This window comes from Triticum aestivum, chromosome 2A, assembly GCF_018294505.1.
Source record: "Triticum aestivum cultivar Chinese Spring chromosome 2A, IWGSC CS RefSeq v2.1, whole genome shotgun sequence".
In the NCBI taxonomy this organism is placed as follows: Eukaryota; Viridiplantae; Streptophyta; class Magnoliopsida; order Poales; family Poaceae; genus Triticum; species Triticum aestivum.
The window spans coordinates 772,486,502-772,502,527 of NC_057797.1; the positions used below are offsets into that span (position 1 = coordinate 772,486,502).

The 16,026-nt window shown below is 41.3% G+C and overlaps 1 protein-coding gene across 1 annotated transcript; it reads left to right on the plus strand.

Moving 5' to 3' along the window:
- Positions 1 to 11,672: 11,672 nt before the first annotated feature.
- On the plus strand, positions 11,673 to 12,285 carry LOC123186644 (uncharacterized). Its single transcript, XM_044598369.1, has one exon. The coding sequence runs from the start codon at positions 11,766 to 11,768 to the stop codon at positions 12,123 to 12,125; it is 360 nt and encodes a 119-aa protein (XP_044454304.1). The 5' UTR covers positions 11,673 to 11,765; the 3' UTR covers positions 12,126 to 12,285.
- Positions 12,286 to 16,026: the final 3,741 nt, after the last annotated feature.

The following is a 16,026-nucleotide window of genomic DNA, read 5'->3' on the forward strand; positions in this document are numbered from 1 at the left end:
GTAATCAGTTTTTTGAAACAAGTGAAATATTGTATTTCAATTGAGCGACTGTAATGTATTTTCTGAAATGAGTGAAATAAGTTATTTCAAAAAAGTGAAATATATCTTTTTGGTGTCAAACGACTATTTCAATGTTTGAAACAGATATCTCTGCCGAGTGAAATGCATTTCAATACTTTTTTGGTAAATACAAAGTGAAAATAGTTTTTGAGGTATTTTTTGTAAGGAGTGAAATCAGTTTTCCAAATCAGTGAATTGTGATTTTTCAAAATTTTTAATACTTATTTTGGAACTAGTGAAATTATATTCTTTGAAATGAGTGAAACAATTTGGAAATATTAGTTTTTTTAAACAAGTAAAGTTTATTGTTGAAACAAGTGAAATCTAACGACTTTTTCACTGTTTGAAACAGATATTTCTGCTGAGTGAAATGCATTTTAATACTTTTTGGGTAAACAAAGTGAAATTAGTTTTTAGATAAATTTTGTAATGAATGAATCAGTTTTCCAAATCAGTGAAATGTGATTTTTCAAATTTGTTAAATACTTATTTTGGAACTAGTGAAATTATATTCTTTGAAATGAGTGAAACAATTTGGAAATATTTTTTTTGAAACAAGTAAAGTTTATTGTTGAAACAAGTGAAATCTAGTTTTTCAATTGAGTGAGTGTAATATTGTTTTGAAATAAGTTTCTTGAAACGAGCGAAATATAGCTTTAAAATCTAATGTTTTATGAAAATGATTTCAAAGATAATTGATATATATATATATATATATATATAATATTTCAAATATATGCAAAATTGATCTTGTTTTGAAGGTCTTGTCACCATGAATTCAAATATACAAAAAGTTTCAATAGTAGACATTTGGTTCAAAAGATATGAATCATTAAAAATAGGGGATGAAAATAAAATGCATGTCATATGTATGGCCCGAGAGAACGCAAGCATGCATGCACAGTTTTCTCTACCCGACTCTCTTTCTTTTGTAAAAAATTGACTTCATCTGACACTAGTACATGTATTACTATGTGTATTCTATATCTAAAAATAGAATATAAAAGCTATATGAATCTTGACAAAAGTGACAGACGGTGGATTGCTTACCGGTAGCTCCCGTCTCCGTTAAAAAAAAACTTAGTCGGCACTTATCCATCCAAACCGTAAGCTCGAGGCGTAGCTTATCCAGCTTCCTGCCTGATGGACCCAAGTGAGCGCGTGCATATGCCGCTCCAGAGATTAGCAAACAAGTTGCTCAAACGCTTAAACATCGTGTCAGGTTTAGGACGTTCGCCGGAATATTTAATTAATATATTCAGGATTAAGGGGGTGTTTGGTTTCAGGGGCTTTTTCTAGTCCCAATACAAAAAATCCTTAAAAGTCTTTAAAAGCATCTTCTTAAAAGTCTTTTTCAAAAAGTCTCAGGAACAGGAAAAAGTCCTAACACTAAAGAACCAAACACCACCTAAACATGGTAACTAGCATGCAATGCATGCATCGGGTTCTGGCTCTTTGGTCCACACTAGATAGATAGCTAGTGCATCAAGAATGGTCATCTTGTGAGCCTTGCTAGATACACGTAGGCATGGAGAAGCATGCAAAATACTATTACATTTGTTCTTCCGAAAATGGTTAGGAAAAACATTATGTAAAAACTTCCCAAGCTCATAGATTCTTCGGTCCGACAAAATCTCGTCAAACAGCTCCCCTTCCGCTAATTATTGTATGTTTGAGAACAATGTGTCAACCTAATAAGGTGACAAATTTAATGGAATAAAATTTAACAACAATGTGGAACATGAAAAATGATAGGTATGAACTATCGTATCGCATAAAGTATGGAGCATAGCGAGAATAAAATGATCTAAAAAAATTGCCTGTATGAACAAAAATATACACCATCTTGTTTGAAGTGATATATGACTTTCCACTTCACTTATTATAATTATGGAGCATAGTGAGAATACATACCATAATCAGATATCCCCAACAGGACGTTTGGAGATTGCGAGTAATAATACGAGCGTGAGATTGGAAATTAAGTAATGTTTACCATGGGGTGACACATGCAATATTGTAGTTTTGGTATTCTAGCATGAAATTATTAAGAATTTTATTTATAACTTGGGACCCCGGTAACGGGCAGGAAATATACAACGTTAGAAATTGTGAGGGAAACTTTCATGCGGAAACACATGACATGAGGAATTCAGCGAGAGACACATTTTTTTTTAGAAAAGAAGGATTACCCCCGGCCTCTGCGTCTGAAAGATCCATGCGGGAAACACATGGCACGAGAAAATTGTGTGGGAAACATTTCGGCGCACATACGGGGCTGAAAACACACGGCATGAGAAATTGGGTGCATGATGGCACTACCATGTTGACGAAGACCACGTCGCCTGAGAAGCTCCAGCTTTCAGCGATGTCATCGTCTGTACCCAACCTGATCTTGTGTGATGAATAGGATAGTACCGAGCACACAAATGGACTTAGTTTGACTGAACTGGCCATGTGTCGTCATGTTTTGTTTGTTATATGAAGAAACTAGTTTAAGTACAGCCTCCTTGATGGCATGGTGCATATATAGCTTTCACGCCTGCATGAACAAACGGCATACTAGGTGCATCGGCATATCTGAAGAAACCACACGTAAAATCTGGATCCGGAAACAAACTCGCGCTTTTCTTGGGATATACTCTCTCCGTCCGGAGTAATATTTATGACCAGTATTTTCCTTGCTTGCAATCTGTTAATTCATATTAAATGCTTGAATTAATGTATTTTTGGCCAAAGGGGATGTAGCTCAATTGGTGGAGCGCTAATCAATGCGGAATAGAGGCACGGGGTTCGATTCCTCGCATCTCCAACTTCATTTTTTATCGCTTTTGTTTCCTGCGAAATTAAATCATATTTTTTAGCACGCGAAATTAAACCATTAGCCAGCAAGAAGATAACAAAAAAACTAGCCACCGTGCATGGATTGACTCTTGGGTCCATCATACCCCCTGCAAGCCGGAGGCCAGGCCCAATATCGCCAACAAAAAAAGCGACAGCCCAGCAAATAGGTGTTCACTTTGCTCATTCCTGTTTTCTTTCTCTTTTTTCGCCGGCACTTGTCACACGTTGGGCGCACCCGATTTTTGTTTTTGTTTTTTATATGGCTTTTTTTCTACTTTTCATCATTTTCTTATTTTTCCTAAGTTTTGGCGAAACAGTAAGATTTACTTTTTTCACTTTTTTCAGGAAGCAGTGTTAAAGCACAACAAGTGTTTCTGCAAGAAGCACAACTATTCTTCCATGAAAAAAGGAGTCATAGTCTGTGTTTCTCAAACAAAGGAGAAGCACAACCTGTGCTTTCTAAAAAGGAAAAGGTACAACATGTGCTTCCAGAAAGGGAAATGCACTATTGTGCTTCCCTAAAAAAATAAATGAAAAAGCACAAATGTGCTTTCGGGTATCATTTATTTCTTCAGTTTTGGTCTTTTATATTATGGTTTTTTATTTTCTTTTGTTTTGGCTTCCAGGTTTTTGTTTTGGTTTTTTATTTGGTTCCTTTCTTTCATGAAAAAGTACGTTGAAACCTATTCACAATGGATACAGTTTTGGTGATCTCGACGTGAGAAATCCAACTATGAAAATCGTTTGTGATTTGGTTCAAGAGATAAAATGTTTTGAAAAACAAATCTATGAAAAAAGAAAACACACAGGTTGCGACAGGTGGCGCACCGCTGGCCCTCATCGTTGCCAAATTGCGTGCAACACCACCATATTGCTGGTCGGGCACCTGCCAACTGCAATACAGTGAGTGTCTAGCACATCGAGAGTGCGAACGAATCCATAGGTCTTCAAGACGACGCCCCAAAGAGGGAAGTGATAGATGTCGACACTGTCGCCTGATCGGGCCATAGGCTTTCACCAGAAGAACTAGATCCGAGGGTGTGCAGAGGATGGACTCGACGGCGGCACCTCCGAGGATGTGATACAACGTCCATGATGCCAATGTCGTCGACCAACAAGAGCCCAGCAAGCTTTCGCCCAAAGCACAACCCAACACCACACGTGAAACCACAACACAGTGCAACTCCTCTACCCGCACAACTCCCAAGAAGCCAGTGCGGCAGCAACACCTGAGAGCCGCCGCGAACCTCATCTCACCATCGGGCAATGTCGACGGGTCAGATCCAATAAGCCTGACCGGATCGGGCGCCCGCCCAGTTGTATCGCCATGAAGCCGGCGCAGAGCATCGCCTAACAGGAGGCTGAGCCTCGCGCAGCACCCACATTGATGTCGGCCGAGGGAGACGCCCCACGTATGCGGCAAAACCCACTTGAATCACAACACCATAACGAGAGTTGGGGGCTGCCACCCCTCCACATCTCACCGGGCGGATCCGCCGAACCGAAGCACACCACCGCCACAGTGGCAACATCCCAGCCGTGCCCGTCGCTGGGAAGGCAAGCCGCCACCCCTATTTTCCACCCAACTGCAGCGAGGAAGGGAGCGAAAGGGAGTGGCGGTTATCTGAGATAGGTATGTGCTCGGTTAACTAGTTTGTTTGTTAGGAGGAAATCAACTATTTTGGGTGTGTATCCAAACAAACCACGTAAAATCAGAGCGTGTTGGAGTTTTAACTAATCAATGGATTAAAACAAACTCAGGCTTTTTCTCGGGATATTAACGACCAATAATTTTTTGCTTGATCGCAAGTAAATTAAATAATTAATATTGAAATCTCAAATTAATGTAAATACATATGAATGGGGATGTAGGTCAATTGGTAGAGCGCTAATCTATGTTGGATAGAGGCACGAGTATCGATACTTTGCATCTCCATGTCAATTTTTCATTTCATCTGTGGTTTGATTCACTTTTCCTGCATAATTTTTGTATCCTTCATAAATGGCCGGGAAGCATGAAAGAAAAGGAAAAATCTGTGACGCTGCATGTGATGCTGCTTTGATCTTCAAATGGGATGGAAGTTGGAGGCTCAGGGCAGCGTTGGCGTTGCTATCACGCAAATTCATTAGATAGATAGGAGAAGCTCCAGCTTCAGCAAGCACACAAATCAACTTAGTCTGTGCCCTTCGTTGGCCGAACTGGCCATGTGTCGTCATGTCTCGGTTTACTGTTTTGTTTGTTTGGAAGAAACTAGTTTAAGTACAGCCATCTGGCTGGGTGCATATATCGCTTAGACGCCTGCATGAACAATACGCATGGTGCAGTACGCTGACTCGCTGAGTAACGTCGGCATATCTGAAAGAAACCACGTAAAATCTGGTCAGGTTGCCGCTTAACTAACCTTATCACTCCATACAAACAAACTCACGCTTTTCTTGGGATATATATTTACGGCAGTATTTTTCTTGATTGCAATCAGTTAATTAATATAAATTCCATTGAAGTAATGCAGCCAATGTGAAAGGGGCTGTAGCTCAATTGGTAGAGCGCTAATCAATGCGGAATAGAGGCACGGGGTTCGATTCCTCGCATCTCCAACTTAATAGTTTTATCGCTGCCTTTTTCCCTGCGAAACTAAATCAGCCAGCAAGAAGATAATTTTTTTTGCCACCGTGCATGGGCTGATAATTTTTTGTTAATAAATATGATCAACTTTCAGTCGCCAATTGTTGTGCTCGAAGTAAATAAAACTAGCATTGGCATTTTCCACATGGACCAATCATTTTACATTTGCATACTAACATTTTAGATTTTTATATTCAGCTATGATCGGTACTTAAGAATGGAGAAATGCTTCTTTTTTTTGCGAATGGAGAAATGCGTTACGGAGTGCATTGAGTTATGGGTCACTAAAAACAGAATGCAAATAAATAATGAGATTACCTTCCGTAGATTTGATTCAACGTGACAATTTCCGACGATGCATGTTCAGTGAAAGGAGAGGTCCCTGTCGACTACGAAATTAAATCAGCCAGCAAGAAGATAAAAAATGCCACCGTGCATGGGCTGACAATTTTTTGTTAACAAATATGATCAACTTTCAGTCGCCAATTGTTGTGCTCATAGTAAATAAAACTAGCATTGGCATTTTTCACACGGACCAAGCATTTTACATTTGCATACTAACATTTTAGATTTTTATTTAGCTATCATCGGTACTTAAGAATGGAGAAATGCTTTTTTTGCGAAATGAGAAATGTGTTACTGAGTGCACTGAGTTATGGGTCACTAAAAACAGAATGCGAATAAATAATGAGATTACCTTCCGTAGATTTGATTCAACTTGTTAAATTTAGAATTTTCGGCGATGCGTGTTCAATGGAAGGAGAGGTCCCCGTCGACTATGAAATTAAATCAGCCAGCAATGATCAGTACTTAAGAATGGAGAAATGCTTCTTTTTTTTGCGAATGGAGAAATGCGTTACGGAGTGCATTGAGTTATGGGTCACTAAAAACAGAATGCAAATAAATAATGAGATTACCTTCCGTAGATTTGATTCAACGTGACAATTTCCGACGATGCATGTTCAGTGAAAGGAGAGGTCCCTGTCGACTACGAAATTAAATCAGCCAGCAAGAAGATAAAAAATGCCACCGTGCATGGGCTGACAATTTTTTGTTAACAAATATGATCAACTTTCAGTCGCCAATTGTTGTGCTCATAGTAAATAAAACTAGCATTGGCATTTTTCACACGGACCAAGCATTTTACATTTGCATACTAACATTTTAGATTTTTATTTAGCTATCATCGGTACTTAAGAATGGAGAAATGCTTTTTTTGCGAAATGAGAAATGTGTTACTGAGTGCACTGAGTTATGGGTCACTAAAAACAGAATGCGAATAAATAATGAGATTACCTTCCGTAGATTTGATTCAACTTGTTAAATTTAGAATTTTCGGCGATGCGTGTTCAATGGAAGGAGAGGTCCCCGTCGACTATGAAATTAAATCAGCCAGCAAGAAGATGAAAAAAATGCCACCATGCATGGGCTGACAAATTTTTGTTAACAAATATGATCAACTTTTAAGTCGCCAATTGTTGTGCTCGTAGTAAATAAAACTAGCATTGCAAATTTGCACACTAACATTTTAGATTTTTATTCAGCTATCATCGGTACTTAAGAATGTAGAAATCCTTTTTTTTTGCAAAAGGAGAAATGCATTACGGAGTGCATTGAGTTATGGGTCACTAAAAACAGAATGCGAATAAATAATGAGATTACCTTCCGTAGATTTGATTCACGTGTTAATTTTAGAATTTCTGGCTATGCGCGTTCAGTGAAAGGAGACATCCCCGTCGACTACGTGGCAGCTGTGGTGATTCGTCAATCACAAAATGATATGTCAGCTCAGTCTCTCGGAGGTGCTCATACGGGTAAGGTGTGTGTGTGTGTGTGTGTGTCATAGAGGTGAGTGTACACGTGTATATGTGAGCACCCGCGTCCCTGTTGTGTTCTTAAAAAAACATGCGTAGATAAGCACAGGTGTCACATACTTTTTATTTCACACTGTATTTTTATTGGTATATATCCAGCATTTTCAAACACAAGGTTCATCATTTTTCAAATCTACGTCAATACTTTGGGGAAAATCATCCTATATCAATGTTTTTGGAAAGGGAAATTTAACATCCGAATAGTCATGAGAATGAAGAAGTGACACGGCACTTTCTTTAATTAAAATTAAGTAGTAGTATATAATTAATTAATTAATACAATACATGTAAACGGGGATGTAGCTCAATTGGCACTGCTCTTAGCTAAGCTTGCAACAGGCTGGGGGATTGATATCTTCCATCTTGGACTATTTTTCGATATCTCTCATTTTATTTTCTCGCAAAGTTCAACTGAATTAACCCTTCTTAGGGGAAGTTGAATTAAGCGCTAGGCGCCGGTCGGTCGGCCAAAATTTTGACCGGCTGCCTATGCGCGACCCATCCGACCAGCCTCTGGACTTCGCCCCTGCACGCAAAACACATCGTATCTCTCCTCACTCGAATTAGTAGCCACAACGCCTTGGCTCGTTGCCATCCACAACCTTCCCCTGCCTCATCAACAACACCGTACCGCTAATTGATGTCACTGCTCCTCGGTGCGACTCGTCGTGGTCGACGGCTGTATCACTGGTGCTCCGCTCCCTTTGCAGCAAAACACGCTGCCGGCCGAAGCAAATTGTCCATGTGGTTCCAGCATTCGTCGCCGATGCAACGGCTCGCCGTAGTTGTGATCGGAGACGAATGTAGCAACAGTGGGTGCTAGTTCCAGCATCCAGAGACACCACGACGTGATGCGTCCCTTGGAGCCGCTCCAGTGGTGCCTGCTCATATCCGTGCTGCTCCTCCTCCTTGGCTCTACCTCATCATATGTCGGCGCCTTGTCCTTGGAGGTGTGCCAGTTGCCCAGGAGGGTGTCCTTCCACGAGCGGTGGAGGCCTCCCCGGTTGTTGTCGTCATGGTCGTGCCTGGGGCCCCCGAGTTGCATGCCATAGCAACCCGTGGAGGCCACTCTTGGAGTCTGGCGCCGTCCATGGCCTTGGTCATCCTCCACTTCCTCGTACCAACGGTCGGGCTCGATGCGAGGGAGGGGCGTACCATCACCGGAGTCAGAGGAGGGCAGCCCGCTCTGCTCGAAGTGCAAAAAGTACTATTCACCATATGTGACCATGTCTGTCTTAGTTAACCACTAGATCTTGAAGGCGCGCGTTGCCGCGCCCGTCCATCTTAGAAAAATAACTATAAAAATATTCGATAAATTTGGAACTATAATAATTATTAGCATATGACAAATTTGTATTGTCTAAATTATTCTACATAGATAGAGAGACAGAGGAATCAGTGATCACAACTACATCATGTAAGTAAATACAAATCATGAATATCATCACATCAATATTTTATGAACACTTGAATGTGCCATCCCAGAATCCAGTTATGACATATATCTCTACTAATGTCTGGCACCAAGATACCGAACTGTTTAAAAGAAAAATACAATATCTACTGCACAATATCATGTACATACCAATAATTTTATGCTAATGTTTTGCTTTCTCTAAAAGGGGTTCATTTTCATAAAGTTGCTAAATCTTTACTGCACAACACACAGTTATATGAGTGAATGACAATGGGGGCACAAATTACCAAAAATCTGATGAGTCGGTATATGATCTCCTTCTCAATCAGTAAGAAGGCATGCGTCACCAGAGTAGTTGTCTATGACATTGCATGATCACATGATGGTGTTCCTTCGAACTGCACAAACATTAACATAATTGAAAGTCAATTACCAGCACACGTTGAATACTGAGATGAACTAATTGATGGTGGTCAAGAGTAAAAGTGTGGGGTAGCCTATGTTGTCTGTCATTTTCTTGCCGCCTCTCACTACATGGGAGTACAATGGCAATTGTCGCTCGTTTAGGAAAGAAACATGAAATTTTGTATTCTTTCCCTATTAGTCCCACAGTTGCAAAGGCAATAGTAAAATTGTCCTTCTAATTCTGCAACAATTTTAGTAGTTGCGTTAATGTCAAATTGTTTATCTATCATAAAACAAAGAATGAAGAATGGCTGGAAACCTGAAAAAGGACCTGAGAATTATATTAACTAATAGGTATGACTATTTTTTGCTAGTACCATTATCACTTGCAGCTTGCATACATATCTTTACCATGTAAGAAAAAGCAAGATTCCACACAATGTAATATAGTTCTGTCATACAGACCCACACAAAACAAATATATAACAACCAAGTTTAGACTTTGCAAGAGATGAATGGTTAACTACAGGAGAACAATTATCTCTTTTTTCATGCCACTACGATATCATGATGCAAATAAAATATAACTCGATCATAAATGTCTGTCACGATGAGCTTCAAGCTTAGAAATAATGATCATGCTCTCACCATTTGAGTATGCGCTTTCCCCACAGCCTCGAAATGGGACTAACAAATGAAATGTTTTCTCATCACGTCTTTTCAACCAAGCCTGTACATGTTATAGCACCAAATCATGAATAATTGGGACACAAGGTCTGAGCAACAGCGTTCAAATCTAAGTTATCCACGCACTACAGCCACTCTAGACGTTTATCACTCGAGGACAACTGAGACAAAAAATTAACGTCATCTCATAGTTTCTTGCAAGGAAAATTAAATAGAAAGTACGTGAAGGACACTGCAATACGATGTCACATGCTCACCTGGATCTAAGCAGAACGGAGCAGAGCAGAAGTGCAGAACTATCGCCCCAACGTTGTGTTCGCGTGTATCATCTGGCCTATGTTTCCGCGCACAGAAGGCGAGAAGGCATCCCGCCGCCTGCCATCATCTGCTTGTCTAAGCTTGGGGTTTCATGAGAGGGATCGGATGGCCGATGAACCACATGCGGCATGTTCCGTTGGTCTGGTCCACTGTGTGAAAAGGTTGCAGCCGTTGAACATGGAGTTTCAGCTTCGGTTACGGGAGGGGAAGGGGCGTGCGGTACAGATGCAAGGCATGGAGGATGATGTAGCAGGAGGACAGCCGGCGGTGGAAGCCGATGGGGCGGGCGGCTGCTGCAGCCGTCATACATGAACACTGCAAGACATGAAATTTAAGAACAACAAGGAAGGGGCTACGGAGGAAGAGTAGAAGGCGGGTGGACCATACTGGCACGTCGGCAGTTGCGGAGCATAAGCTTGCCCACGGCGGAACGCCGTCGTGAGGAAGGAACGGCGGCGCGGAGGAACAGAGAGACCGTTCGTTCGGGGGTGGGATAGCGCTGAAACCTGGAGAACTTGGGCTGTTGGCATGAATGGAAAGAAGTAGGCCTTAACAGCCCGATTACTGAGTGGAACGCGAGGTCGTTCCGCGGAGCAGCGGCCCGCGAGACGGTGCTGCGACGCGCACGGGCGTCCTGGCTCGCCTGACTTTGATCTGCATCGCACGTTCGAGGATCCGACGACTGAGACTGTCAAATCGCTGTGAAGGCTCCTAGGTAGCTGTGTTATACTGTTTTTTAATTTTGTTTTCTAGAAAGGAAATAGTTCGAGTATAATTACAAATTAGTGCAATGCATGTGAACAGAGATGTAGCTTAATTGATAGAGCATTAATCTATGTTGGATATGGAGGCATGGAGATCCCTACATCGCATATCCAATTAAACTTTTGCTTATTCTTTGGTCAATCACTATCATTTTTCCTGCAAAAACTGTGTCTTTAAAGCCAACAAGCTAAAACCCTGACAAATACTGAATTTTTTCATGTTTTTTCCCGGTACAAATTGGGTATCCATTGAATAGTTATTTTAGAAAAAAATATTTACCATAATACGATGATGTGGATCTTTTAACATTTGTTAATTTCTATTACTCCATTTGGAATTAGTTGTCGTAGAAATGGATAAAAAATGATGTATATATAACTCAAATATGTTTAGATACATTTCATTTTCTCTGACAAGTATTTCGTGATGGAGGGGGTATTATTTGCTGGCAAATATTGGACTGGTGTACTGCTGTACGTTTCAAAGCAGCAAGCAAGGATTCGAGTACCCAAATACCGTAGCAGCCAAAAAGCTAGCCTGAACCTTCGTGGAACTTTCGTGGGGCCCATTTTCAGTGGCCTTGCGTTACCACAACCCCACCGCTTTCCTTCATGTGATCCGCCCCTCCCCCATTACGTCACACGCCTATCTCCTCTCTATAAAGGATTGAGTATTCTGCCCACAGGCCACAGCCATTACCACGCCTCGCACAATTGTCGCCAGGCAAGACAAGGGGAAGGTCTCTGACAGCTAGCAAGAGAGCAAGGCGATGTCAATGGCGGACGAGCAGAACGACGCTGGCCCGCCCGGCGCGCCGCACTTGCTGCTGCTGGCGGTGGTGGTGGGGCTGCTGGTTGCGTGGCCGCTTTTCCTGGGTGGCAGCCGCGAGGCGGTCATCGATACCATCGCCAAAGCCATCGCCGAGCTGCTCGGCCCCGTGGGCCTGCTCCTCCTCCCGCTGGGGCTCCTCCTCCTCATCCACCTCCTCTCCTGCGACGGCGGCTCGCCCGACGCCGTGTACCATGTCGGTGGATCCCCCATCGGCGTGGCGCTCATGCTGGTCCTCATCCTCGCCCTCCTCTACTACCGGTCGGCACTCTTCGGCAGCGGCGGAGGCGACGACAAGTAGGCGCCTGCCAGTAGGTAGAGTCTCATCTCGGGGTGGCTGGTTGGGTTTTCTTTTCCATGTGCTTGTTCTCTTCCGCCTCTCCTCCTCGTCGGTAGTCATGCATCCTGCACCACCGGCCAGCAGGCAGCAGTAAATAACAAAGTGACAACTTTGCGTTTAACCTGTTCCAAGTGTTGCATTCTAATCTTTGTTCTACTGGCATCCATCTCACGCGCCCAAAGACAGACAAACAAAAAGTTGGAACTGAATTTGACGTGGTCTGTGCGTTTTGTATCGATAGTGCATGAGACGCTGCAACTGCCTCGTGTCGTGTAGTGTACTACTCCAAAAGCTCATGGTGTTCTGTTTGTTGATAGTAGCTGAAAATGAAAACATAACTTTGAATCTCCAAAAGGAAAAAAAATGAAACGAAAATGGCAATTTGAAGTCAGTTCTGAAACATCCGTGTACTAACAAGTGACGATAAACTCATCCTAGGCAGGAACGTAGTTGCTTACTACTTGGTATCTTATGGTTCCTCTTTGCAAATAGACGCGCTTCTCTGTTCTCTATGTACTGGATCGGGCTCAGTTACTCATGAGTGACGCGGTGGGGGAGTTCCGCGGGTGTACTGATGTGATTTGGAAGCAAACTAGAAGCAACATGCGTGCTTTGTTGTGCCCGCTGACAGGAGTGCATCATGTACTGCACACGCTGTGCTAAGATGTTTTGCAATGAGCTTGCATTTAAGAAATTACAATTTGGATAATTTGGATAGTGGCACATTGAAAAAAGACTAGACCAACCGGGGAGGAACCTAGCGGCATTATGTTTTAGAGATTATGTTTAAGAGAGGATGTGAGACCTAAATTTGACCTGAAGAGAGGTCGAACCCAAGTTAGTGGGACGAAACCACCGCGCTCCCCCACTAAGTTATGAGCTCATCCACGGATACAGGCACAATATATTCATCCCCTTGCTCGTATAGAAAATGTAAATTTCACCTCGAATCATAAACTGTTTCTTTTCCGTAAAAGATCGTTGGTTTTAACTTTCAAGAAAAGAATGAATCTTTGATTTTCGTAGTACTTCCTAGTTGTGTTTTTACATGTTGTTTGCTACATTTGAACCATTCGGTGTATTTAAATTTGAATAATTCGTTTTGTAAACTTTGAATTTAGTTTGTAAACTATATGAGACAGGACTTTCAACACCCGGGTGGCCCTACACCCCCTATGAAATGTAAATTCAAAAAAACGAAAAAAAATCTGAAACATTGAAACATCAAACACGATAAAGCATTCGACGTACCAGCAAAGTTTCAGCTTCCAATAACATTCGAGGAGCCCTCACCTAAAAAAACAAAATCAGTGTTCAAAGTCTTTGTGCACTTTTGAGCAGTATTTTTTTAGGGAACCTCGATTGTTATCTGTGGCTGAAAATTTACAAGAACTTCAAAAGTTTGATCATATTTGATCCCCTAAAGTTTAATATATATTTTTCATTTATTTTTTGAATTTACTGTTCATTAGGGTGTAGGGGCACCAGGGAGCTCTCAAAACTTTCTCAAACTATATTCGTGATTTGCTTGAACCTTCATACTTATGTTTAGTTTCTATATGTGTGCAGTTTATATGTAGTTGTAATGTGAACTAGAATGCATAAGTTAAAAAACGAAATTATACTCCGTTATATTTAAGCGATCGGCTAGGTCTGGCCAAAAGTTTGCGGAGTAAATATACTTCACTAAACTTTACTCGACCGGAAATTTCTCTATTTCATAGGGGATCGGCTAGAGTTGACCTAAAGTTCTAAGAAAAAAAACTAGTCTGAACTTTGGTAGAACTTTCCTGGTGCCCACTTTCAGTAGCCTTACGTTACCACCACCCCACCACTTTTTTCCTTCATGTGATATCCGCCCCTCCCCCATTACATCACATGCCTATCTCCGCTCCGCTCCGCTCCGCTCCGCTCCGCTGCACTAGTCACACTCCCACCCCTCTGTAAAGGCTCGAGTACTCTACCCACTTGCCACAACCATTACCACGCCTGGCACAATTGTCGCCAGATGAGACAAGGATTGCTAGCAAGAGAGCAAGGAGGTGTCCATGGCGGACGAGCAGTACTACGCTGGCCCGCGTGGGGGGCCAGATGGGCTGCTGCTGGCGGTGGCTGGCTGGTCTGCTTGATTGGTACTAGAGTCTAATGCCAGCAGTAAATAAAGAAGTGACAACTTTGCGTTTAACCTGTTCCAAGTGTTGCATTCCAATCTTGGTCAACTGGCATCCATCTCTCCCAAAGACAAAAATAGTTGGAACTGAATTTGACTTGGTCTGTGTCTTTTGAACCGATAGTGAGACGCTAGCTGCAACTGCCTCGTACCGTGTAGAGTGTACTACTCCAAAAAGATCATGGTGTTCTGCTGATAGTAGCTGAAAATGAAAACATAACTATGAATCTCCAAAAGGAAGAAAAAGAAAAAAAATCGCAATTTGAAGAAAATTCACGGGTTGTTTAACTGAACCATCCGTGTACTAACAAGTGACGATAAACTCACCCTAGGCATGAAAGTAGCTTGCTTACTACTTCGTGGTATCTTATGGTTCCTTTTTGCAAATAGAAATGCGCTTCTTTGTTCTATGTGTACCGGATCGGGGCTCACTTACTCTTGAGTGACGTGGTAGGGGAGTTCCGTGGGTGTACTAATGTGATTTGGAAGTGAACTAGAAGCAATATGTGCGCTTTGCCGCGCTGACATGAGCGCTCTGTTCTATGATGTTTTGCAAACAGCTTGCTTGTACTAACAAATTACAATTTAGATAATTTGGATATAGGCAGAACACCATGATCGTTGCTTTTAGGTAGATGACAAATTGTTGTTTACTATAATTTGTGATGAAATTTTACAATTACAATTTGCTCGTACAGAAAATGTAAAATTTTGTCACAAATGATAAATTGTTGCTTTTAGGTAAAAGATCGTTGGTTTAAACTTTCAAGAAAAGACTGAATCTCTCATTTCGTTAACAGAACTATTAATCAGCACAAAGTCACGCAGAATATTATTAAGAAAATTGCAAACAACTCATCGAAAATGGGTACCAGCAGCAATGACATTGACACAAAAAAGAGGAGAAAACCCAAATAGTAAAACATAGTAACATATTTTCAATAACATAGTATAACCCAAATAGTAAAAAACATTTTCAAAAAATATTGTGCTAAGCCATTCTGTTCAGTACATAGTAACTATGTCGTCAGAAGCAAATGTGCGTCTTGCTGCATGCTTTTCCTTTTTCATTGTGTATGAAACTCTCATTTTTATATCCGTTTTAATAATTCAATAGTCCAATAATATAAAAAATAAATTCAGAATGTATACTACTAACTTTATTTTCTAATAAATAACATCATTTTGCTATGACAAAACAAAATTTATTTCACATCAAACAAACACGAAAGATAGCGAAACTTGGATCAATAAGTGTAACTAGGTACAAGAATACAAAAAAGTTTTTTTTTCGTTTTCGGGGGAAAGAGACTTCCATTAACTTAACCTGGATCAAAACGATCCAATTCACAAAGGTTTACAACCCCATTTGGGCCAGACCCTATCTAGACTGTGGTCTTAATTAACATCAACTCGACCGATCCTAACAAGTTCATGACCTATAGAATTTTTTACACCTGATCGCATTAACTATCACCTTCCGCTCTCCTCTGACCAAGGCCTTTGTCTCCTGAACAAGGCAAGCATCACATGATATGTCTGTGGTGATTTGATTAATCATCCTCGCCACCATTAAACAACATGTTTCTAAGATAAATGGTTGCCAGCTCCATTACAGAGCAAGTGTGACACCCTCTCTGCATGCTGCCAACTCAGCCACCAGTGCATCATCGCATGGAAGAGTGAAAATTA

Coding starts and splice junctions, on each gene's coding strand:
- LOC123186644 (XM_044598369.1), top strand. CDS start 11,766: ATGTCAATGGCGGACGAGCAGAACGACGCTGGCCCGCCCGGCGCGCCG.